At 43.5% G+C, this 25,425-nt stretch overlaps 1 protein-coding gene across 8 annotated transcripts in view; it reads right to left on the bottom strand.

Moving 5' to 3' along the window:
* NOS1AP (nitric oxide synthase 1 adaptor protein) overlaps window positions 1–13,362 on the bottom strand; it is a 312,797-nt gene extending 299,435 nt beyond the window's left edge. For 2 of the 8 annotated variants that reach the window (XM_009436718.5, XM_016931083.4), the window contains exon 1: window positions 12,770–13,350. In XM_009436718.5, coding sequence (XP_009434993.1) covers window positions 12,770–12,874 — 105 coding nt within the window. In that variant the 5' untranslated portion in view covers window positions 12,875–13,350. Of the gene's footprint in view, window positions 1–1,201; window positions 1,486–12,769 lie in introns of those variants that run through there. The other 6 variants (XM_063795865.1, XM_016931090.4, XM_016931086.4 and 3 more) reach the window with 6 other exon arrangements.
* Between the last annotated feature and the right edge of the window lie 12,063 nt (window positions 13,363–25,425).

Genomic DNA, 25,425 nt, shown 5'->3' on the forward strand with positions numbered 1-25,425 from the left:
TGTAGTTACAGCGGAGGCTATGTGTGTTTATGGAAAATAGCATGGACGCAAGATAATATGTTATCTGTCACTTGGCCCACAGGAGACATGAATCTTCCTCTCCACAGAACAATAAAATGCTTCTACATGAGTGCTTCTTCCCACCCAAAGAAACCAAAAGAAAAAGCAAAGAGTTTACAGTCAAGATAGAAAAAAAGGACACAACCAAGGAGCTTTTCCATTGTGCATGGTGGACTGAGATTTCCAATCCAAAAGGCAACATCTCTGGGAATGACCTTTTCAGCGTTTTGTACTCTACCAGAGGCACCGTGGGGCCTCTGAGTGGAGAGAACTTGTCCTCAAAAATAGAGGTGGGCCAATAAACATATGCAAAAAAAGCTCAACATCACTGATCATTAGAGAAATGCAAATCAAAACCACAATGAGATACCATCTAACACCAGTCAAAAGGGGTATTACTAAAAAGTCAAAAAATAACAGATGTTGGCAAGGTTGTAAAGAAAAAGGAACCCTTATAGACTGTTGGTGGGAGTATAAATTAGTTCAGCCATTGTGGAAAACAGTGTGGCGATTCCTCAAAGACCTAAAGACAGAAATACATTTGACCCAGCAATCCCATTACTGGGTATGTACCTAAAGAAATATAAATCATTCTATTATAAAGACACATGCATGTGTATGTTCATTGCAGCATTATTCACAACAGTGAAGACAAAGAACCATCCTACATGCCTATCAATGATAGATAGACTAGCTAATGTGGTACATATGCATCATGGAATACTATGCAGCCATGAAAAAGAACGAGATCATGTCCTTTGCAGGGACATAGATGGAGCTGGAAGCCATTATCCTTAGCAAACTAATGCAGGAACAAAAAAAAAAAAAAACAAATACTGCATGTTCTCACTTATAAGTGGGAGCTAAATGATGAGAACACATGGACACATAGAGGGGAACACCACACACTGTGGCCTTTCAGAGGGTAGAGGTTGGGAAGAGGGAGAGGATCAGGAAAAAGAACTAATGAGTCCTAGGTTTAATACCTGAGTGATGAAATAATCTGTACAACAAACCCCCATGACTCAAGTTTACCTATGCAACAAACCTGTACATGTGCCCCTGAGCTTAAAATAAAAGGTTTTTCAAAAATGGAATAAAGGAAAAAAATAGAAGTGGGGCCAGGCACAGTGGCTCACACCTGTAATTCCAGCACTCTGGGAGGCTGAGGCGGGCAGATCACTTGAGCCTAGGAGTTCCAGACCAGTCTGAGCAACATGGTGAAAATCCATCTCTACAAAAAAAATATATATATAGAGAGAGAGAGAGAGATGAAACTTAGCCAGGCATGGTGACACATGCCTGTAGTCCCAGCTACTTGAAAGGCTGAGCTGGGAGGATCACCTGAGCCCCAGGAGGTCAAGGCTGCAATGAGTCATGATCATGCCACTGTATTCCAGCCTGGGCAACAAAGTAAAATCCCATCTCAAAAGGAAAAAAAAAAAAAAAAAAAAAGCTGGGAAAGGCAAGGAAAAGGGCATGGGCATTGAAAGGAGTGAAATGCCACACTGGACAGGAAATGCACAGGCAAGAGCCCAGCCAAGAATAACACCCTCCAGGAAGGGCCTCCCAGAGCTCCTCTCCTTCCCATTCTCCAGCATTTCCACCTACTCACTGATGCCTCATTTCTTCATCTGGACAACATCAACATGGTCCAGAAAAGTCTTTACAGGTGACCCGTTGCCCAATGGCACAGAACAGCAGACCTGGGTCCCGGACATAGCCACAATGGAAAGGACTAAGGTCACCTTTAACAGACCATTTGCCTATTCAATCCAACCTAAAAGACCCTCCTCTGAAAAACTGGAACAATAAAACCTATCCCCATGGGATAGGGGCCACTGTAAAGATTAAATTAGTTAATACATGTAAAATGCTTAGAACAATGCACAGAACACAGTGAGCACTTGATAAACATTAGCTCTTGGTATTTTGAATGACATACAGCACAAGAGTTAACAATGGAGACACCCTGAGCCACACTACCTGTGTTTGACTCTGGGATCTACCCACTACTAGATGTAGACCATGAGCAAGTTACTCTGCCTCTCTATGCCTTGGCTTCTCCATCTATAAGATACAAATAATGATAATACCTTAACTAGCATGGTTGTTGGGAGAATTAAATTAATCGTTTCATAGAAAGAGCTTGGCACAGTGCCTGGAACACAGTAAGCGCTTTCTAAATGACAGTAATTATAATGTTATCTTTCTATGATGTGGCTAGCATGAGGCAAGTAAGTTAGGGAGTCCCCTTGACCTCTGAGGTGCTTGTAGCCTAATTAAGGAGACAAGCAATGCACACATAGAACTAGCAGGGAAGAACAGCGCAGAACATGGGATGCATGATAATTCTGCAAGCATGCAAACAGCACTTCTCATGTTCTCCTCCCTGTCTCCTTTCTCTCTCCCCAACACACTCACATGCTAAGGGAATTCAGAATGTTACAGGGTGCCGTGGGGTTAGGGGAGTGCTCCCTTCTTGGTCACCCCCTTACTCCCAAGGGCAGGCCCCTTGGTAGGGATTCCCAGGTCTTATTCAATACTCAACGCTGCTCATTTAAACAAGTTCCCCCTGGAAAGCACTTTGTTTCAAGAATAAATGGGGGTAGCCCCTCTCCTCAGTTTTCATGGATGGACCATAAAGGGGTAAGACACAGAAGCCTCACTAGAGAAAACTAACAGGGGTTAGTTTTCTAACTAACGGAGTAGGAATTCTAAAGTGTTCCAGCACCCTCTGGGCACTGAACTTGCTGGAAGTGCCATTTTAAATAACTTTTAAAGCCAACTGCTCCAGTGCTTAAAAGGAAACATGATGCTGAATATAAAAATTGTAAAGGGAAATGTAAGCATCACAAGGTATTAATTAATCCCATGATAGAAGATTCCTTCTGCTTAGATTACCTCTGCTTAAAGAAATATTTATCCAAGAAATTCAGAGAAAGACAAGTGAAGACAGACAATACCGTACTTAAGATTCTGTGATTTTTAATCCTGACAAGGATTAAAGGGCTGGAACAAATGTGATGGTGGCATGCACCAGAACCTAGTTAACCCCTTTTTATTCCTTCCCAAAGAGGCTGACAGCTATTTTAAGCCCACAAAGTAGTCACGCTGTCTGATTTGCAACTTTAGGAATCAGAGTAGCTGCAGCTAGATTTTTTAAGCAGGCATGTATAATGAAGATAATACATGACTAGGCCTCTGACTTATAAAAGAACAGAGTGTCTGAATATTCTATAGATTAAAACCATGCACAGATGAAACTAAATTGCAACTTGTAGGACTTAACAACAATAATAAAAACAGCAGCCAACTCTGTGTCATGCACGGTGCTAGGCCATTTACAGGTACTACTGATTCAATCCTCCCATTAACCCTACGAAGTATGAGATATTTGTATCCTCTTTTTACAAATGAGAACGCTAAAGGAAAGATGTTACATAACTCACACAAAGTCAAGTAGCAAGTGAGGGATAGAGCCAGGATTTGAACCCAAACACAGTTTGGCTCCTGAATTCATGCCATGCTATGCTACCAACCAAATTCATGTCATAAAAATTGCAAAGTAGCAAATTACAGAAAATAAACCATGAATTAGGAAAAAAAAAAGACATCAATTCATTAATGAGAAAACAAGTTGAAAATGTTTCTTACATAAATGACAATTGAGAAATGACAATTACCTACTCCTGAAATTGGCCATATGTTCTATATTCAGATTCTAATTCCATTGGACATCCATCAATGGAATTTTATTTAATTCAGGAAAAAAAAAATGCTTACTTGGTATTTTCATTGGAAGGAATCAGCACTGTGTGAGATTGGGGTTATCAGAAAGAGGCCATGCCGGGGGGTCCCTCAAGCCACTGGGAACCGGAAGTTACTAGACTAAAGCAAGAGAAATGGTGGGGAGGAGTGTAGAGTCAATTAAGGCACCTCTCACCATTGGGTGACCCAGGAGGGTCCTGGCCATCTTATAGGGAGCATCTCTTTCATTCAAAATACATTTTCTGTGTGCAAGGCACTGTACTCAGGGCTGTGGAAGACACGGGGGCAGAGTGACATGGACCCTGACAATGACAATGTAGGGATGAAAATTGGACAGGGCAAGCAGCTCTAATACAAAGCAGGTGGGACTGGTAACATCCACTTCACGGAGTGACTTGTGAACTGGGTAGGAAACTGCAGTGAGGGTTAAGGGAATGGTGGGTACTACAGTTGGGTTGAAGCCCAGGGTGATTAAAGGGAATTGTTCAAAAACAGCCTTGAATATCATACTAAGAATTTTGGTTCTAATATAGTAGGTACAGAAACTTTTCATGTTTTTGAGTGGGAGGATAACCATTTCAAGAAAATTGATAGGGCAAAAGTTTAAGGGATGAGGGGGATCAGAGAACAAGTGGGGCACTGGAGGCCTTCAGAAGGTTATTGATGGCCCTGATAACAGGGGAGGGGGTGGAGCATCTGAACGGGTGATGGACCAGCCAGGGTGCGTGGATTGATGTCACTGGGAACATTCAAGAGGATTTGGCACCTGACTTGATGTGGGGTACAGGAGAGTAGAGCCTGGACATCATAGGTACCCAGTAAACAGCAAATTTGAGTTGGCTGTTAAATCAAAGAATACAAGGAGTACTTTAAAGTATCAGGCCCATGTGCCCAAGAGGATGGTGGGGTCGTTAAAAGACAATGAAGTCAGAAGAGAAATTCGATTTCCAGCTTGTTGAGTGATAGGGACAGCAACACATTCAGGTACAGATGGCCAGCAGGAAGCTGCGCATAAAGATGTGGAGTCTGGACTGAAGTAGAGAGCCAGCAGCCTGCATAACAGAAGAGTGGGAGTAGACAGAATCCAAAGGAGAGGGAATGGAGCACTCACAGTAGAGGGCAAAGGGAGGAGGTAGCACAGCCACAAAAGAAGGAGGTATGGGCAGGGGCAAGGGGCTGGCTGACTGCAAGCAGGCACAGAGAGCCCAATGAGGCATTCCACGGAGGACTAGGACAGGCAGCTCAGGAAGAAAAGTCAAAAAGGATGAGGATAGAGAAGGGGGCAGCAGAGCAATTTCAGTACAGCAGCCAGGACAGAAGTTGGAAGGAAGCGGCCAGGGACTGAATGAAGACTGAGATACTGCAGAGGGTGGAGTACTGTCTCACAAGGCTTAGCTGTGAAAGGAGGAGAAAGACAACATGTTAATTAAAGAAAGAGGTGGAAAGAAGAGATATTTCATACAGGGAAGGCCATAGCATACTCTTAGGCAGGGAGGAGTAAGCCAGTGCCCAGGAGATGTAACCGTGCCAGGGTGGGGGTGGGGAGTGAAGGGCATAATTAAGAGGACAAGGGCAGACTAACAGGACATGGAAGGCAGATGGATCTCAAAATGAGGGAAAAAGAAAAAAATTGGACTTCACCAAAATTTAAAACTTTGTGTTTCAAAGGACAATATCAAGAAAGTGAAAAGACCACAGAATGGGTAAAAATATTGCAAATCTATATAAGGGATTTGAATCCAGAATATATAAAGAACTCTTACAACTCAATAGTAAAAAAGCCAATCCAACTTTTAAATGGGCAAAGGATCAGAATAGACATTTCTCCAAAGAAAATATATAAATGGCCAAAAAACACATGAAAAGATGGTCTTTTTTTTTTTCTCTGAGTCTGCTTGCTAGGGAATGAGGAGATATTCTATGTTGTTCAAAAGGGAAATGCAAATCAAAACTATGATGAAATCCCACTTCACACCCAGGAGGATGGCTAGAATCAAAAAGTCAGACAACAAGCATTGGTGAAGATATGAACACACTGCTGGTGGAAAGGTAAAACGATCCAGCCACATTGGAAGTCCCACAAATGGTCACACATGGTTACCATGGGACCCAGCCATTTTACTTTTACCCAAGATAAATTTTAAAAAATAAAAATAAAAACATGCCTGCACAAAAACTTGTACATGAATGTTTATAGCATTATTTTTAAGAGGCAAAAATGGAAACAACCTAAATGTGCCTCAGCTGATGAATGAACAAACCGAATGTGGTATATCCATACAATGATATATTATCTAGCCATATAAAAGAATTAAGTACTGATAAATTATAGATGAACCCTGAAACACGACACTAAGGCAAAGAAGTCAGACACAAAAGACCACATATTGTATAATTCCATAAATATGAAATGTCCAGAATAGGCAAATCTAGAGACAGCAAGTAGATTAGTGGCTGTTCAGGGCTGGGCAGACGCAGGGGGTAAGGATCACAGGTGTGTGCCACCATGCCCAGCTAATTTTGTATTTTTAGTAGAGATGGGGTTTCACCATGATGGCCAGGCTAGTCTTGAACTCCTGACCTCAAGTGATCCACCCGCCTTGGCCTCCCAAACTGCTGGGATTACAGCAGTGAGCCACCGCGCCCGGCCTAGTGTTTCTTTTTAATGTGATGAAAATGTTCTAAAATTGACTGTGGTGCTGATAGTACAGATCTGTAATATCTTAAAAATCACTAAATTATACATTTTAAATTAGTGAATTATATGGTATGTGAACTACATCTCAATAAAACTATTAGAAAGGAGGGAACTCAATAGTAAAAAGCCAATCCAACTTTTAAATGAGCAAAGGATCAGAATAGACATTCTCCAAAGAAAATATATAAATGGTCTTTTCCAAAAACAGAAAGGAAGAAGAAAAGTAGGAAAGATCAAGTTTGCAGGGTAGGGCAAAAAGGCAGGAAGGAACAGCCATGGGCATGGTCCCAGGCTGCTGGGGAGGGTAGACAGCAGGACAAGGGCAGCAAAAAGGTCACTGAGGAGCTAAGAGCATCCTCAAGGCAACAAAGGTATAAAGGGAAGGCAGGTAATTATAGCCAGCGAAAGCATTCTGAAAGTTTGAGTCTTGGGAGTAGCTGCATTATGAGTAGGCAATAGTAAACAGTGAGTCAAGTCTGATTAGTATAGATAACTGGCAAAGGTCATCATTAGATGTGGCTGCATGATTTTGACCACTAAAAAGGACTGGGACATTGTGGGCAAAGGAACTATGACTGAAAGCCATAAAATCATGAAATGTACAGCTAACGTGGAAATAGACTTGTCCATCAAATCCCAAGATACCAGGTGTGGAGGAACATACTGGGACACCTGAGAGCAATGTAAGGACAAATAAAATAGGTGTCATTTCAGAGCAGTACTGTATCTTTGGAACTCACTGCCCCCCACCAAAAAAAAAAGTAGTCTGGGCAGAAGATAAGTGTTTTTAAAAGCATCTGGAAAAGCATAAGAAAGTGAACTACGTCTCCTCCTTAATGATGACATCAGAAAATACATCAGACCCTTAATCCGAATTGCTACTGTTCCAGAACCCTGGAAGACAGGACCCTTAGTCTGGGTGGAGAGAAGGGAGAAAGGGGACATAAACACCCAGTGTATAGTGGAATGGGTTCTGAGAGCTCTGTACCATGCCATGCAGGCTCAGACGAGTCAGGGATACCCCATTTATGGTGACCAAATGTCATTCATCTGGAGGCCTTCATGGCAGTATGTTTAAGAGGCATCCACAGATATCCTGCTGAGGTTACTGGAATCTCTAAAATCCACATCAGGGAAACCATCAACCAATGAAGCCAGGTAGCAAGGAAGGAAATATAGCCAGAGAATTCAGCTTCAATCTGACCAAATGCTCCCAAGCCACAAAATCACTCAGCAATGATATTTACTGCTTTCAGACTTTCCACAATTGGTCATTTCTTCCACTTGACAATTTTTCATTGTGACTTTGTTTGTACCTGATGTTGAGGCTTGGGAGGGGGAGATACACCAAGGCATGAGGCAAGGTCCTCAAAGAACATTCCATATCACCAGAGAAGATATATGCAGAGAGGAAAAAACAGAATTTTGTGTGGTAAACAGCTTCAGCAATATCTCTCATCCCACGTGCAATCTTGCAATGTGAACTTGACATTCCCCCATCAAGAAGTAGGGCTTATGTCTCTTCCCTAATAGCCTGTTTTGACCAACAGGATGTGGCAGAAGTGACCCTATGTAACTCAGAAAGACCCAGCCTTAAGAGCTTCTGCTTTCCTGCTTGGAACACCCCCTACTGAAAACCAGCTGCCAAACAAAAGGGCCACCATGCTGTGAGGAAATCCAAGCCAGCCAGTGAAGAGAATAGTCACGTGAAGGACGACCAAGGCACAGTCATATGAGTGAAGCCGTCTTGAACATTCCAGCCTAGCTGTGGATGAATGCAGCAAAGTGAGTGATCCAGTCAACGCCATAAGCAACAGAAGAACAGCCCAGCCAAGCCCTGCCTGAATTCCTGAGCCATGATTCATAAGCAAATTAAACAGTTATTGTTTCAAGCTACTGAGTCTTGAGGTCGTTTGTTTTGAAGTGATGGATAACTGAAACCAGTTTGAAGCCAGGGAACCAGGGATAAGTCCTGGTTCTGTTATTATCTGACTATGTGACCTTGGGTCCATGACTTCCCCTCCAAACTTCAATTTCCTCATCTGTACAATGATGGGGTGAGGGGGTTGTACTAGATGAGCCATGGTGCTTTCCAGTTCTGACCATCTGTATCATACACGCAGATATAAGGGAACAATCTAGGCAATGAGTGTTAGGACTACAAAGGGAGCAACTATTAATACTTCAGGTTTGAGTGAGCCTTGGAGGAGGTGAAAGAACCATGGACCTGGAGTCAAAAGCCCTGGAGTGTGAGGATTAAGTGAGGCAGGGGCTAGAATAATGTATGGCACATAGTAAGTGCTCAATAAATATCATTAACTGATACACCAATTTGCAACTCTGGACAAATTAATCTCTCTGATCTCCATTTTTTGGTCTGAAAAATCGAGATAACACTAATGTGCCTGTGCCTGTCTCTATAAGAGGAAAAGTCTTTGTATGTAGAAGTCCAATGCAAATCAAAAATCACCTACAGATATAAGATATAACTATTATTAATACTCTTATTATCCTTTGTACCCATAGCATTAAAAGTCTCTTTCTCACCAAGAGAGGAGAGACAGTCAGTTGATGGCACTGGCCACCAGGAAGACATACTGGGAGATCAGGAGGCAGGTACTAAGGAGCCATAGGCTCTCAGGGCATGTGAGATTTACCCACCCACCAGCATCAGTCAGTAAGCCAGGTACCCACTCTGAACACAGACAACAGGTTTCCCTGGCAAGCAGCTCTCAGCCCAAAGGGAAATCTGGAAACAGCCAAGCATTAAAAGTTTGAGCCGGGCGCAGTGGTTCACACCTGTAATCCCAACATTTGGGAGGCTGGGGCAGGCAGATCACCTGAGGTCGGGAGTTCGAGGCCAGCCTGACCAAAACGGAGAAAGCCCCATCTCTACGAAAAATACAAAATTAGCTGGGCATGGTGGCGCATGCCTGTTATCCCAGCTACCCAGGAGGCTGAGGCAGGAGAATCACTCGAACCTGGGAGTTGGAGGTTGTGATGAGCTGAGATCATGCCATTGCACTCCAGCCTGGGCAACAAGAGCAAAACTCCATCTCAAAATAAATAAATAAATAAATGTTTGAATAATTTCCTGTACCAGAGTTCTAGAGGCCAGCAACCTGAGAACACTCCACTAGAGAGCTGTGACTCAAACCCGTGGCCAACATAGAGTGAATATTCCATAAAAATTATTGAATGAAAAGGCACTGGATTTGGGAGTCTGAAGTCAAAGCCCCAGGCTTAAATCTTGGCTTTGTCATACACAACTGTGAGCACTAAGGCACGCAACAACCTCCCTGAGCCTATGTCCTCGTTTATAAAATAGACATAAGGAGACCCATCTCCTAGGGAAGTAGTGAGAATTAAATGAGGTACTGCAGGTGAAAAAAATCTGGGATTGCACTTGATAACTAAATGCATGGGTTTTTAAGTGCACAGAACCTCTGCCACCCAGATGCCCTTCGATCCTAACCCCACACCTTTCAATCTCTGCAGAACCCTGAAAATGAGTGGCATACGTCCAAAGGAACACTCAATCCAATGTTGATTCCGAAAAACTGCCAGCCCTTGGGAGAGAAAGAGCTGCACTCATTTTCCAAGGGTACCTGACAAGGCAACAATAATACATTTGCATTTTCCAGCCTGCATTTTTCCAAAACAAGGGAAGACTGCGATGTGGATTTAACCCTGAAATCCCAGTGATTGTGCAGTTGCATAGACACTGCTCTGCAGGGATGTGGAAAACAGCCAGAGAAGGCTCTTACCAGGAGCATGTAGGACAGAAAAGCTCGTGCTTCCACCTCTGCTTAGGTCTTGACTAACATGGCGTTTGAATGTGCCAGGGTGCAGCATCAATTACAAAGATCTGGGAGTTAGGACCTGGTCCTCAAAGTCAGCCTTTGCCCAAAGAAGTTCCACCACTCCCCTTACCGTATGCTCTTGTCCTTTCTTCTCTGCCTCACCTCTCTCAAAGAAGGATCCTTGGTCCCCTATTTCTCATTCGCATTGGGAAAACAGCTTGAACCAACTGCGGCTCCCTCTCCTTTCACTGACCACCACTGCCTGTGAATCCAGGGAAGTTACTATAGGAACTACATCACACAGCCCCCAGACATTTGCTTAGAAAAGAAACAGTACATTTGGGAAAGGGAGAGTAAGATCCGGCAAATTGGAGGCAACCCTCAAGCCCAATATTTCTCAAAGTCTGGCCACAATCACCTGCATTAAATCACCTGGAATGCTTGTTAAAGATACATAGTCCTGGGCTCCCCCAAGATGTATCAAATTAAAATTGGGGTGTGGCAAGACTCAAACTTGTTAACCCCCTCACCTGATTATTCTTATGCACACTAGGTTTTAGGGACCAAATGCAGAGGACTGAACTGTGATAAAATAAAAAGGCTTAAAATACACTATCTATCTATCTATCTATCTATCTATCTATCTATCTATCTATCTATCTGAGACAGGGTCTCATTCTGTCACCCAGGGTGGAGTGCTGTGGTGCAATCATAACTCACTGCAGTCTCTAACTCCTGGGCTCAGGCGATCCTCCCACTTTGGCCTCCCAAAGTGCTGGAATTACAGGCAATAGCCACCATGCTTAGCCTTAAAAACACTTTAAATCTTATCTCCCTTCTTACCCTTACTTGTAAAACAGGGTACTGCTGAACCAAACAAAACACAAGCCAATTTCCCAGTTTATGTATGTCCAAGAAAATTAAATCATGACCCTGATGAAAACTCATACTTTAAAATAAAAACCTCTGCTCACCAAATCAACAGGCCTGGGCAAAAATTAACCCAAGCATCCCATCTTAGACCCACCGACCAGGTCTATTCTGAGAGATGAGAGAACTAAGATAAGATCTTGGCTGCAGCCCCACTCTGTCCCAGCCATACCCAGTAATTCAGCTCTGCATTCCACGGCAGGGTTTAATGTTTCGGGGGACTAAGCGGGGCAGTTCTCCTAGCTCCAGCAAATATGGCTGGGATAAGGTTATTCAGGGGGAAAAAAAGGTGAGCTTCACCAATTCACCCATATACATGAGAAAGAAAAAAATCTAAAGAAACTGACCACACTGGGCACATGTCAGATACTCGAAAAATGTGTGAATTGAAGGAAGAAGACACCTGATGGAATAATCCTTTCGTGAGATGCTAACAGCCTGCACGTACACCATCAAGAAAGAGAAAGAGAACAAAGAGTCAAACTGTCGCCACATCCAAAGTACAACGTTTTCAAAACCAGCAAGACCCAGCCTACTTAGGCGGACAATACTTTTCCACCGACAGGCACACTGTAGGTGCCGAAAGTCCCTGGGTCTCTCTACGTCACAGAGGAGGTCAAGTGGCTTGAAGGAAGAGCAGAACACTGTTCCACAGAAAAAGCACTCTTTCCTGGTGATGGGCAGTGGGAACCGCCACTGCAATTTCAGAAGCCAGAACTCCTCACTCAGGGAGGTGCATCACAGGGGGTCAGCCTTGCTCACACCTGATGGTCCAGGGCCGAGGCTTCTGCTCCACCCCTCCCCCAACGGTGGACCTGGGGCTCCGACCTCAGCGCTGAAATTCCAGTCCTCTCTGCTAAATTCTTCAGCAACAGTTCCCTACTAGATGCTGAAACTTAACATTAAGCCACAAAACTAGCAAATGGGTAGCTTTCACCACTCCCTTCAGTGACTGGCACATGCAGAGGAGTCTGGCAAATTAGCCATTTAGGAAGTGACTCTGACACCTAGACCCGGTTACCTGGAGTTTAAAAAAAAAAAATATGTATTCTTTTCTTCAATTAGGAAGCAGGCATTCCTCTTTTAAAAGACCTTCCTGAAAGCACCTCTCCCTGGGAGCCCAGCAGGTAAATAACACCAGAGCTTCCTTAAACCGATTCTAAACGACCAGATGCCCAGGCTGCGCTCACTTGCCGGCTTCTCCTCTGGAGGAGGGATCCGGGAAGTAACTCAATCCAGTCCTAGGCGGGTAAGGATGGGGGAGTCTGCAGGTGGGAAGGGGGAGGTGAGGCAATACCGCTCAAACTTTGCAGTTGCTCTTGAGCAGTTCTGGGCAGGAGCCCGCGGAATTATAGATTCAGAAGGGAGAGTTACCCTCCCTAAGAGAAAGGCCCCCAAATCGGCCTAGCCCGCCAGCTCTGGGTCCAGGACGGCTGTGCATCCCATCCACTCAAACATGCCCCCCCAACCGCCACCACAGGTAGCATCCTCCCCGGAGCCCCCTCACCTTGGCCTCAAAGCAGATGCCGTGCTGGAAGGCGTCCTCGTTGTGCAAGGGGATCCGCAGGTCGTGCCCATCGTCCACAAGGTTGTACTTGGTTTTGCTAGGCATGGTTACCCGCGGCGGACCCGCTCCTTCGGAGGCGGCGGCTGCAGGAAGGGGCTGGCGAGACCCCGGGGAGGGGAGACTGGAGCTGGGCGCGGCGACGCGTGGCGGGGCCTGGGAGCGCTGGGCAGGGGGAGCCCTGGCCGCGCGGCGGCCGGACCCGGAGCGGTGCCGAGGGCCGAGCGGCAGCGGGCTGAGCTGATGCGGGCGACGCGAGCGGCGCTGTGGTCGCGCAATTCCTGCCGGCTAGGAGGGCGGCAGGGGAGGAGGTGGCGGCGGGAGCGGGTTGCGCGGCGCCCCTGCCCGGGGAGGGGAGCGGTGGGGCTTGCGGCCCGAAGCGGCACTGGGCGCGGCGCCGGCCCCAGAGCAGTGGAACGCACCGCCCGGGACGAAGAAGAAAAGGCGACGGTGGCGGTGGCGGTGGCGGTGGCGGCGGAGCAGGGTGCCTGTCACGGAGACGCTGGATCAACCGCCAGCCAGCGGCTCCTCCTGTGGGGCGGGCCCAGGCCGGCTCCTCCCGCCGGGCTCAGAGGCCCCGCCCGCCGCCGGGTCCGCCCCCGCGCTGCCCGAGCTGCCAGCCGAGCAGGTGAAAGTCCCCGGGAGAGTCGCTCCCGGCCCTGCCCGCGCCCCCGGCCGCGCGACGCCGGCAACTTCGCCCCGGCCCCAGACCGCCGGGATCTGAGGTGCCCTCGCTCAGCCTAGTTTCCTTTTTTTAACGGTCAAATTCTGAGCCGGAGCTACTGATGGCCGCGGCGGCATGGCCTTGAAGTTTTTGTTTTTGTTTTTGGAGAGGGGGGAGGGGCCGTGTTTATTGTTTTGTTTTCGTGTTTTACCAGGAAGGCCCAAGTCTTGTCCCAGATATCCCAGATCTGGGCCCTCATTAATTCTTAGAGTCCCCTTTCTCAGAAGGCAAGACTGCGCCCAAATGGAGGACTATCTTAGGCGCTTTTTGTTCGTATGTGACTTGTGTAATAGGGCTTATGGGGTGCCTTTAGGGAGGGTTTTAACATTTAAAAGCCATCAGCCTTGTAGAAATGGGGAAGGCAGAAAGGAGTACTAAGGACAAGAGAATCCAGAACATTTTTATATTCTTGACTGTCTACAACTGGGTATGGACAAAATGAGCTTCCGAGTTATTTCCGGCCAGCGTATTATGGTTCCCATCTTAGTAAATGCTGGAGCTCAATTTGCCTATTGTTAAGAAGGGGCCTAGTCACTTTTCTCCTTTACATCAACAGTTTTTGAGAAAAGTTGCCTAATTATCTCCATCTTGGCAGATATCGGGTAATGGAAGGGTTGTGTCCTATGTGTTCAGTTTCTGAACGGTGCAAGATATGCAAATAAAGGAGCTATAGGAGGAGTTCGTGACCAAGTATTCAGTATCTGTGAAAACACCATAGGTAGAGCTGCAGGACAGCTGTTATATACATGGCTAACTCCAAAATCTCAGAAAGTAACCAGTCAAGCCAGTGCCAAAGCCAGTCAAATCTGAGATTCCTTAGACCAAAGGGTCAGATTCTCTGTTGAATTCATCACCTTAAACCTACTTTTAGTGCCCTGTGAACATATCTACCCAAGGCGACTTGCAGACCAAACATTATTGATTGCTTGTTGTATAGGCCAGGCTTGGAATTACCATAAAGCGTAACAATGAAACTTCTTGTAAAAGGCATGTCTTCTTATACCATTTCCATGACAGATTTCTACAAGAGAATACATTATTGCCGTGATTGCATTTCTCATTTTGTCCCATAGTGCTAAAGTACAATTGCCCTTAACTAGATATTGCCTATTCTCTAACTGCTGAAATTGCTGGTCAAGATGTAGCAATTTCTGGGATATCTCCTTAAATAAAAGCAAACTGATGATATGGACAAATTAATCACATACATTATGCTGTACAGATTTTATTATATTCATAAATATTAGTAAGAACCAAAAATAATTTGCACTGAAGAAATGCACCACTAACCTTTTTATAAATACAGGACATGAAAGTCTAATCAGGCATGTTTGACTCTTTGAATGTCAAAGTGGTTTTAATATGCATCGTAAATGTACTCTCTAAAACCTGGCACAGTAACTCAATAACTTAAAGGCAAGACCTTAAGTAACTACTTCATTTACATCTCATATTCTCTCCCGAATTTAAAATGTCCTCTGACTCCAAACGGCCTTTTTTCTAGATTAATTTGAGTCTAACTGGACTGCTGAATTTATCAGAATTTCATATCTAAGTCTATAACACATTGTTTGTAGACAAAACACAAACAAAAAGGCTGAAATCCCAAAGGTATTTCAGGGTCTAGTACAGAGACTACTACAGAGTAGACAGCCAATAATTATTTATGGAACTGAATAATAATAGATAATGATCATTCCCTTTCACTATGTGTCAGGCATTGTTCTTAGAGTCTTACAGGTGTTATTTAATATGCACACAACTCTAAGGTTAGCCCTGTTTTACACAGAAACTGAGGCACAGGGGGGTTTAAATAACTTGCCCAAGGTCACACATATAGAAAGGAAAGGAACTGGAATTTGAATGCAGGTCAATTCTGTGTCAAGAGGTGGTTCTGGCGTGCCTGGATTGATAAGAAAAGCTTCATATTACAAATGAGATGCAAGTCAAATTCAGAACCCATGTTTTATTTAGGCACATAGTATTGCTAAGGTAATATTCATTCCATTTCAGTTATATGAAGTGTTCCAAAAAGGAGAGTCTCATTCTCTACTTTGGCCTCCACCTAATATAACGTCAGTGCCACATAGGCATGAAAACACCCTTCTTCCAGAAACAATGGGCATCCAAAGTAATTTCCTTTTTTTAGGCAGTGATTTCAATCTTGTTTTTACACCTTTAAATGTAACTAAATCTCACCCACAGCATTTCCAAACCCATTTTAAAAAAATGAATCAAGTTTTATTTCTTTTTTTTTTTTTTTTTTTTTTTTGAGACGGGGTCTCACTCTGTCACCCAGGCTGGAATGCAGTGGGATGATCTCTGCTCACTGCAACCTCAGTCTCCCTGGTTCAAGCAATTCTCCTGCCTCAGCCCCCACCCATGTAGTTGGGATTACAGGCATGCACCAACATGCCCAGCTAATTTTTTTCTTTCATTTTTTTTTTTTTTTTTTTTTTGGTATTTTTAGTAGAGATAGGGTTTCACTGTGTTGGCCAGGCTGGTCTTGAACTCCTGACCTCAAATGATCCGCCCACCTCGGCCTCCCAAAGAGCGGGATTACAGGCATGAGCCACCTCGCCTGGCCTCAAGTTTTATTTCTTATAGTGAATGACAGGTACTTGTATCAGTTTCCATACCATTCTGTATTTTAAACATTGCTTGATAAAATTTTAATCTGAAGTATATTTAATTAAAATATAAATTGTCAATCATATAATACTTCTTATGTTAACTTTGTTTAAAAATTAATTGTAAAAAAATCCTGCATCATGGAATCTTAGAACTGGAAGTTACTTCAGAGATCATTTAATCCAGCTCCTTCATTTTAAATGAGACAAAGAACTATCTGAAGCCCAGAGAGATTAAGTAATTTGCCTATCAAATTACTATGAACTAGAGCTAACTCAGTAATCTTTCTATCACACAGTAATGGGTTATAAATGAATTGACAGCAAACTTTACTTTTAGCACATATTTGGAATTGAGAAAATTAATTTGCTTTTTTTTTTTTTTTTTTTTGAGATGCAACTTCGCTCTTGTTGCCCAGGCTGGAGTGCAATGGCACAGTCTTGGCTCACTGCAACCTCAGCCTCCTGGATTGAAGTGATTCTCCTCCCTCAGTCTACCAAGTAGCTGGGATTACAGGCACCCACCACCACACCCAGCTAATTTTTGTATTTTTAGTAGAGACGGGGTTTCACCATGTTGGCCAGGCTGGTCTTGAACTCCTGACCTCAGGTGATCAACCCACCTCAGCCTCCCAAGTAGCTGGGATTACAGGCACCCACCACCACACCTAGCTAATTTTTGTATTTTTAGTAGAGATGGGGTTTCACCATGTTGGCCAGGCTGGTCTTGAACTCCTGACCTCAGGTGATCCACCCACCTCAGCCTCCCAAAGTGCTGGGATTACAGGCGTGAGCCACCGCACCCAGCCTTAATTTGCTTTTGATCATAAACACCGGCTTCCACATGCTAAGCATGGCAGGTGCATTGCATTGCTTCACCGTATAAGACAGGTTATCCACATTAAACAGGTGAGGAATCTGAGGCTGAGAGAGGGAAGTAATTTGTATAGGTCATAAAACATAAGTAGGAATCCTTGCATGAGTAGAGCCAACAAAGAATGAAGAGTATGTCAGCTTGCTCAATACTGCTCAGATATGCAGATGGATAGAACTCACAAAATCTTTGTATAAATAATACTAAACATTAAAAATACATAATGATTTCAAATTATTTTTTCATGTTTTACTGTTTTTACCTGACAGTGTTTCTCTGGGACATATAGAGTTGGAAATCATTAGCCCATTTTTTAAAGCGGCAATAGACATTAAGTAATTTATCTTTGGGAAAAAATAGCGCCCTCTATCACCAATGGTCTCTAATGCAAGTTTGGTTTAGCATGATCTTTTACTACGTGAGCAACAAAGTAATAATTTGGGATGTTTGCCCCATCAGAAAGATTATTTAAAAACGTATTGCATATTGTGATGCTGGTCCACATATTTTTCCTCTTCATGGAAGCAGACTCCATCCACTACCACCCCCATACCAAGAACTAAGCCATATTGAGTCATTTATTTCTGTTTCAAAGGTAAATCTCTCTACAAAAGAATGCATATCATGTTCTTATAAATTCAATACTCTTTCAAATCAACTTCCAAATGGGAATGCCTGTTGGGTTCCAAGCTTTCCACAACAGCTAGCTGATGCAGAAGGAGAGACAGCACGGTGAGTGGGAAGCAGTGGCCAGAGCTACTTCCTCCTATAGCACTTTCTCACACATCCCTGGAGCAGAACAGCAGGAAACAAGCAGTATCAAAGGTTCTCTTGAAACACTTGTGGGGAATTAGGAGCTATAAGGAAGAGAGGAAGGTCTGAAGAATTTTGAGTTGAAGAAAGAAGTTTAGGTTCTTGGCACGGTTTAAGTTCCCCTTCTCAGGTAGATTTGTTGAATAATCTCTACTGGATAGTATAATCTTTCCTGCTTTTCTAATTCAGAATATTCTTTTTCAAGTTAAAGGTAATAGCTGGATTTCTTCGTGCCACTTAGTATTTCAAGTAAAAAGTACTTATTAATTTGATGGCTCTGGGTCAAAAAGCCTTTTGGTCAAAGGCAATAAAATAATATTTAACAGGTATTCCTGCTGTAAAAGTTTCCCAGGCACAGCAAGGAACATAAGAGAGGTATACACCCTTCATGAGACAGACACTTTTAAGTGCAGAAGGTAATGTATGATCTACACATAAAAATGAGGCGCCCATCTCTAAGTGGCATGAAGGGAAAGGATGGACAAAAATCACTGGGGCTGGCATGGTCAGGAAAGGCCTCAAGGAAGAAGGTCAGGCTTGCATTGGGCTTTAAAAAGGGAAAGGATTGGCTGGGCGCGGTGGCTCATGCCTATAATCCCAGCACTTTGGGAGGCCGAGGCGGGTGGATCACAAGGTCAGGGGTTCGAGACCAGCCTGACCAACATGGTGAAACCCTGTCTCTACTAAAAATACAAAAAAAATTAGCTGGGCATGGTGGTGGGCGCCTGTAATCCTAGCTACTCAGGAGGCTGAGGCAAGAGAATAGCTTGAACCCAGGAGGCGGAGGTTGCAGTGAGCTAAGATCGCGCCACTGCACTCCAGCCTGGGCGACAGAGAAAGACTCTGTCGCAAAAAAAAAAAAAAAAAAAAAGGGAAAGGATTTTGATTTTAAAAACACAGGAGGAGGGCAGACATGGAGTCAGGGTCTACAGAGACATTAATCTGCAAAATGTCCTCAGGGGACAAGCTTACAGGGTGGAGAGTTCCAATTGGAGAGCCATTAGTGATAAGGCTGGGAACAGAGTCAGGAGACAGCTAGAGAGGCCTTCAACAGCTGGCTGAGATGACTGCACTCCATGGGATATTTTTGAACTGGGATGTGACCCTGGGTGCTAATTCAGAAAGATTACCTCCCCATTACCACCAAAAAATGAATACTTTTTTATTTAAGCTACAATTGAGAAATGTCTGGCATTAAAGGGAATGATTGGCTTTTCCATATTATAAGATTATATAGAGAGTTGACCAGATCGTCCTCATGTTGTCTCCTGTACCCACAAATGAAGGATGCTGAAAGCAAAGCTGCAACCAATTATACCTCAGTGTCATGGGTCCCAAAGTACCTCCACATTGCTCACTTCCAGATACTTTTTAATTCTTGCTTCCATTCCCCATTGAGTGACAATATTAGTATTATTTATATATTGTCCGTTTGTTTTTGTTTGTTTGTTCATTGGTTTTAGTGCTTCATAATGGCAAAGAGATCTTGATGGAGAATTTTCTTTCATTTAGCTCTGCTACTAAAAATTGATTTTAAGGCCCTCACTTTTACCTCTCCAAAGTTATATCTATTCCTAAATCTGGGACTATTTACATTAATTATCTATTTAAAACACAGAGTAAGCCCAGCTGTTACATTTAGAAAGCTGGGGCTTGTGTGCTCAACTAAATCTATCCTGTGTCATTGTAACTGATCTTGCTTCCTCTTTATAAATCCTACATTCTTAAGATGACACGAGGGCTGTAAAAAGACTACGGAAAACCTTATAAATGCAATATAAATTAATGTTATTTTCAGATCTCTCTTTGTTGGTGAAAAACTTTTAGGTAGTTTTGTAGTTGCTTAAAAACATAAAGCTTGCTCTGGACCCTCCACTAGTGTGCTTTTAAAAAGCAAGCAAGAAGAGGAGAGGAGAGGAGAGAGGAAAAGAAAAGTACAGATGCACAGTGCAACCAGGTGTGTTTGGACCTTAATTTTCCCTCCCAGGTTCAAGATCTCCCACTTTGAGTTTTATGTGTTCTGAGAGCTCAATTTCAGTTACCCCAGACTTTGATTAGCATAACAGGTTCTCACCATGCTCTAATATTGTCTTTTGAACTCCACACAAAGGGAGAGGCACAATATGTTTTCTAAAAATTACAGGCATTTCAGGACAACTAGCAAATTAAGTGTTCAGGTCTCATCCAGATCCAGCTTTAGCAGTTTTCCATCATTAACAACTGCCTCACTCCCTTAAAAGGTCCTGTAATCTCTTTTATAAATCTCTTGACATCACCAGCTGGCCCCTCTCCACACCACTCAGAGCATTTTTCTTGAAACAGTGCTGGAGGGGCCTCAGGATTTTCCACCTCTCTGAGCAGCCGTGCTGTGCCATTCACTGGCCGAAGGCAGCCTCTGTAATCTGAGCTTCACATAAATGATAACACTTTAACTGCAGCCAAGTTTAATTCAGAACAAATGTTCCCCATGCTCATACCTTTTTGGAAAAGCAGCCCAGTCTAACAGCTAGAACAGTGATGGGGTTCAGAGCCAGAGTGGGGGTGGGGTGGGATCTCTAAGTGCAAATCTGACTGCCCATACTAATATGCTGGGCTACTGTAGTCCAGTCATCTGCCTGCCTGTGGCCCTGTGTTCATGTGTGAGACGGAGGCATAATTCTCCATCACTGTGTATTGTACATCTACCATATATTCCAGGAAATGTTCTTACCAAGCCTGATGGTAAAATGGAGTATTCTAGTTAGTCAAATATTCTGGTTAGTGGGAAGTTACCATGGATATAAAATTTACTGATGAGAAGGCGATCATAAAAAGCTCGTTTCTGAGCAGACATGTGTATACCCATGTTCAGAGCAGCATTATTCACAGTAATTTTCCCAAAAGGAGAAACAATTCAAATGTTCATCAATAGATGAATGGATTAAACAAAATGTAGTGTATATGTGCAATGGAATATTATTCAGCCTTAAAAAGAAAGGAAATTTTGACATATACTACGACATGGAAGAAACTTGAGGACATTAGGCTAAGTTAAATTAGCCAGTCACAAAAGGATGAATACTATGATTTCACTTATATGGAGTACCTATAACAAGTGAATTCATAGAAACAGAAAATAGGATACAGGTTATCAAAAGCCAGGAAGAGGGGATAATGTACAGTTATTGTTTAATGGGTATAGACTTTCTGTTTGGGATGATAACCGTTATGGAGATAGTGGTGAATTCACTTAATGTCACTGAGTTATTAACTTAAAAATGGTTAAAATAGGCCAGGCGAGGTGGCTCATGCCTGTAATCCCAGCACTTTAGGAGGCCAAGGTGGGTGGATCACTTGAGCTCAGGAGTTCAAGACCAACATGGAGTTCTAGGCAACATGGCAAAACCCCATCTCTACAAAAAATTCAAAAATTAGCCAGGTGTGGCAACACACACCTATAGTCCCAGCTACTTGGGAGGCTGAGGTGGGAGGATTGCTTGAGGCCAGGAGGTGGTTGCAGTGAGCCAAGATCGATCGCCTACTGCATTCTACCCTGGGTGACAGAGTGAAATCTTGTCTTAAAAAAAAAGATTAAGGGCTGGGCATGGTGGCACACGCCTGAAATCCCAGCACTTTGGGAGGCCCAGGCGGGCAGATCACGAGGTCAGGAGATAGAGACCATCCTGGCTAACATGGTGAAACCCTGTCTCTACTGAAAATACAAAAAAGTAGCCAGGTGTGGTGGCGGGTGCCTGTGGTCCCAGCTACTCAGGAGGCTGAGGCAGGAGAATGGTGTGAACCCGGGAGGCAGAGCTTGCAGTGAGCTGAGATTGCTCCACTGCACTCCAGCCTGGGAGACACAGCGAGAGTCCATCTCAAAAAAAAAAAAAAAAAAAAAGAAAGAAAGAAAATTAAAATGGCTTTTTAAAAAGCAAGTTTCCAAAGATATTATAACACTTCCTTAAATAAGGTGTTTGGGTTTCTTGTGTAACTACAGGGTCACTGTTACAAATATCAACCATTATTCTGCTGATGAGCAGATATTCTGGTCAGATATTCTCATCAAGACTATCTTAAATCAACAAGTATGTACTACTTTGTGACATTCAAATTCTTCAGAATGCCAGTTAGAATAATAAACAGACTAATAAAAATGCCGCACTTTGGGATATTAGAATACTCGAAACCCCATTTGAGACCATCTCAGGTGCTACCCAAGGCAGTTTGTATGGTTATTTCCATGGAGGTTTTGAAATATTTTATTGCCTGAAGGGCTATATGAAACTGGTTTCCATCTGAACATCCGTGGCAGGGTAAACTGTCTCTTATGTTGGAGATGGATGTTACTTCGTTCAGTGTGCATTTAGTGAGTGCCTGCTATGTGCCATGGTTGTGTGAGACATCTGATCATTTAGCCAACAGATATTTATTAGTTGCTGACTGCATGCTCTGTCAGCTCATTAGTCTGCATGCTCATTAGTTGCATGACTGAATGGCTCTTCACAGTGGAAAGAAATAGATGAAACAGTTCTTGTTCTGGAGGAACTCACTTTGATCTATCAAGGAGTTAAGACTGATATTCCGATGGTACAAAAATAAAGCACTAAAAGTGCTTCAGAGGGCACAAAAGTGATACCATGGAGTTCAGAGCAGGAGAGGTCACTTTGTATGGCAACCAGGGGTGGGTGGAGGTGGAGAGTGGGAGGAGACACAGAAAATGTCACGGGGGAGGCAGTACTTGAGCTTGGCATTAAAGGATTCTATTACTTCCATGGGCAAGATGAGAAAAGCCCATTCCAGGTAGAGGAAGTGGCCAACCAGACTATTGCTGACCATCACTCAATATACTTGAGGCCACAGTGCCCTCCTGTCCCCTCTGCAGATACATTTTGAGGTTACCTGAGACTTTGTGGTCAACCAATGAGTCCTGTTCCGTTGTCCACTGAGCTCTGCAGTCCTTCCCGAGTTACCTCCAGGGGCCTGGCCACAGAGGATTAGAAGTGAAATGAGCCAGGCTTGCCAAGACCTGTCTGAGCTCAGACCTCTGTCCCGTGGTTTCGTATCCTTGGGCCAGAAAATGATGAGGGTCCCAACAAAGGACTTGTCCTCCTATTTTAGCCAATAGAGGACAAAGAGAGAAAAAGTGGTTATTTGTTTCAGGGTCACAATTCCTCAGAGAAAAGAAAATGTAATGGTCTGGGTAGAGAATGAAGTCTGAACTTGTCCACCAACCTATTTTACACATTTGTGCATGCACATGCTTGCACACACACGCATACATGATTTCACTGGCAAGAAGGAATTGCACCACCTCTGTCCTGTACTCACTGGCAGGATAAAAATCCTTTATTTCACAACACAAATCCCCCAGCAGTGATTACCCCTTGACATCTGAGAGTTGCGCTCTGATAGTGCATGTTTCCTTGAGGTCTGCTTTTGTGGAGGGAAGATGGGCCTGGCCCCCCAAGGAAGGGAAGGGAAAGCATGTGTACTGATCTGCCACATGCTTAAAGGTGCCCAACACTTTTACTGATCTTATCTCCTTTAATCCTCACACCCACTCTGGAGGCCAGGCATTACTGACTCTACCTGTAACTAAGAACTAAGACTTCAAACTTGTGCTCATATGTTTAAAGTCCACGTGGCATCCAAGTATGGGAAAAGACGCAGGGAGAGGCACCAGAGGCAAACTTTTCCAAATATGCAATTTTGCCCAAAGTTGACCCCATGCATGTGTGTATATGTATGAACACACACTCATACACACACACACACACACACACACACAGACTTATAAGTATGAGCCCAGTCATCACACTGCCTGAGTTTGAATTTTGGTCAAATTCAAACCTCTCTGTCCCTTAGCTTCCTCTTCTGTAAACTAGAAACAATTACTGTATGATGTTTGAGATGCCTCATAATAATATGGGATGGGGGGAGGTAGGTGGGGATATAGATGAAGCAAAATTGGCCATCAGTTGATTATTGTTGATGAGTTGATCATTGTACATGAGGTTTTATCATATTTTGTGCTCTATTTTTGTATATGTTTAGAATTTTCCATCTTAAAAACTTGTAAGCAGCATTATTCACAATAGTCAAAAGGTGGAAACAACTCAAATATTTATTAGTGATAAATGGATAAGCAAAATGTGGTATTTACATATCATGAAATATTATTCAGCCTTAACAAAGAAGGAAATTCTGACACATACTACAATGTGGATGAAACTTTAGGAATTACACATGCTAAGTAAAATAAGCCAGTCACAAAATGACAAATACTATATGATTCTACTTGTGTGATGTACTTAGTATAGGCAATTTCATGGAGACAGAAAGTAGAAGAGTGGTCACCAAGGCCTGGAAGGAAGGGGAAATGGGGAGTTATAGTTTAATAGGTACAGAGTTTCTGTCTGGGATGATCAAAAAGTTGTGGAAATGAATAGTGGTAACGGCCATGCAACGTTGCAAATGTACTCAATGCCATTAAACTGTACACTTAAAAATGGTTAAGATAAATTTTGTTTTGTATATTTTACATTAAAAAAGTTTTAAAACAATGAGATTATGCACATAAAACAGCACAGTTTCTGGCATGTTGTAAGCTCTCATTTGATATCTGTTATTATCAGATGCATGCCATGGTGGCATTAGTGGTGCGTTGAGACAAGAAGGTCCATCCAGCCTTTCAAAGATGTGTTTTGGGAATACATTACATTGGCTGGTGCCCAGGATTTCTCCTCCTAGGCCCTGTGTCCAAACCTATGCATGCCTGTATTACCTGGCTCTACAACTATGGTATATGCAATTTCTTGGCACACCAGGGAGGCATTCATGGCCTGCTGGGTTACAAAACAATAAAGTTTCTGGTCACCACGGCTAGCTGTCATGTAAGTTGTAGGTTACCACAATGAGGTAGAAGTAGATCTCCTGCGTAAAGTGGAGAACTAGCAGACAATTTGTGGGTAACCCCAGGTCCCCTCCCAGCCTACTACAAAAGGTGATTTCCACAGACCAGCATGCCCTACCAGGCTGCCAAGTCATAATGCAAGGATTCAGCCCACACACAGATGCTCCTGAGCCTTTTTAAAAACTTAATTTGCTAACACCTGCAGTCACCCAGTAGAAGTAGTTTTAGCAAGGCTGCAGGGGTCCCCAAAACACCACCATGTGTGAAAAGTAATAATCCTGGCATTCTGGTATGCACCTACCGCCTCTGCCTTTCATAATAATAATAGTTTATTTTCAGTCCATGCCGTATAGTTTTAAAAAGCCTTTTGTTTATATTTGTTTATATTTCACCTAATCCTTATGAGAACCTTCTTAGAGAGGTGCAAGTATGGCTCCCATAGTGCAGAAGAGGAAACTGAGGCTGGGGAAGATTATAGGGTTTTTCCGAGATCACATAGGTATAAGCACTGGAGCCAGGTCTGAAGGCAAGCCACCCTCCATGCTCAACCCACGCCTTCTGTGTATTCCTTCTCTTTAATCCTTGACTTTTATAACCCACTCCACTGTACCCCTATCTACCTGTGGCTCCCTTGATAGGAGGGACTTTCTGAAAGAAGACACGTCT

This window comes from Pan troglodytes, chromosome 1 (assembly GCF_028858775.2).
Source record: "Pan troglodytes isolate AG18354 chromosome 1, NHGRI_mPanTro3-v2.0_pri, whole genome shotgun sequence".
In the NCBI taxonomy this organism is placed as follows: Eukaryota; Metazoa; Chordata; class Mammalia; order Primates; family Hominidae; genus Pan; species Pan troglodytes.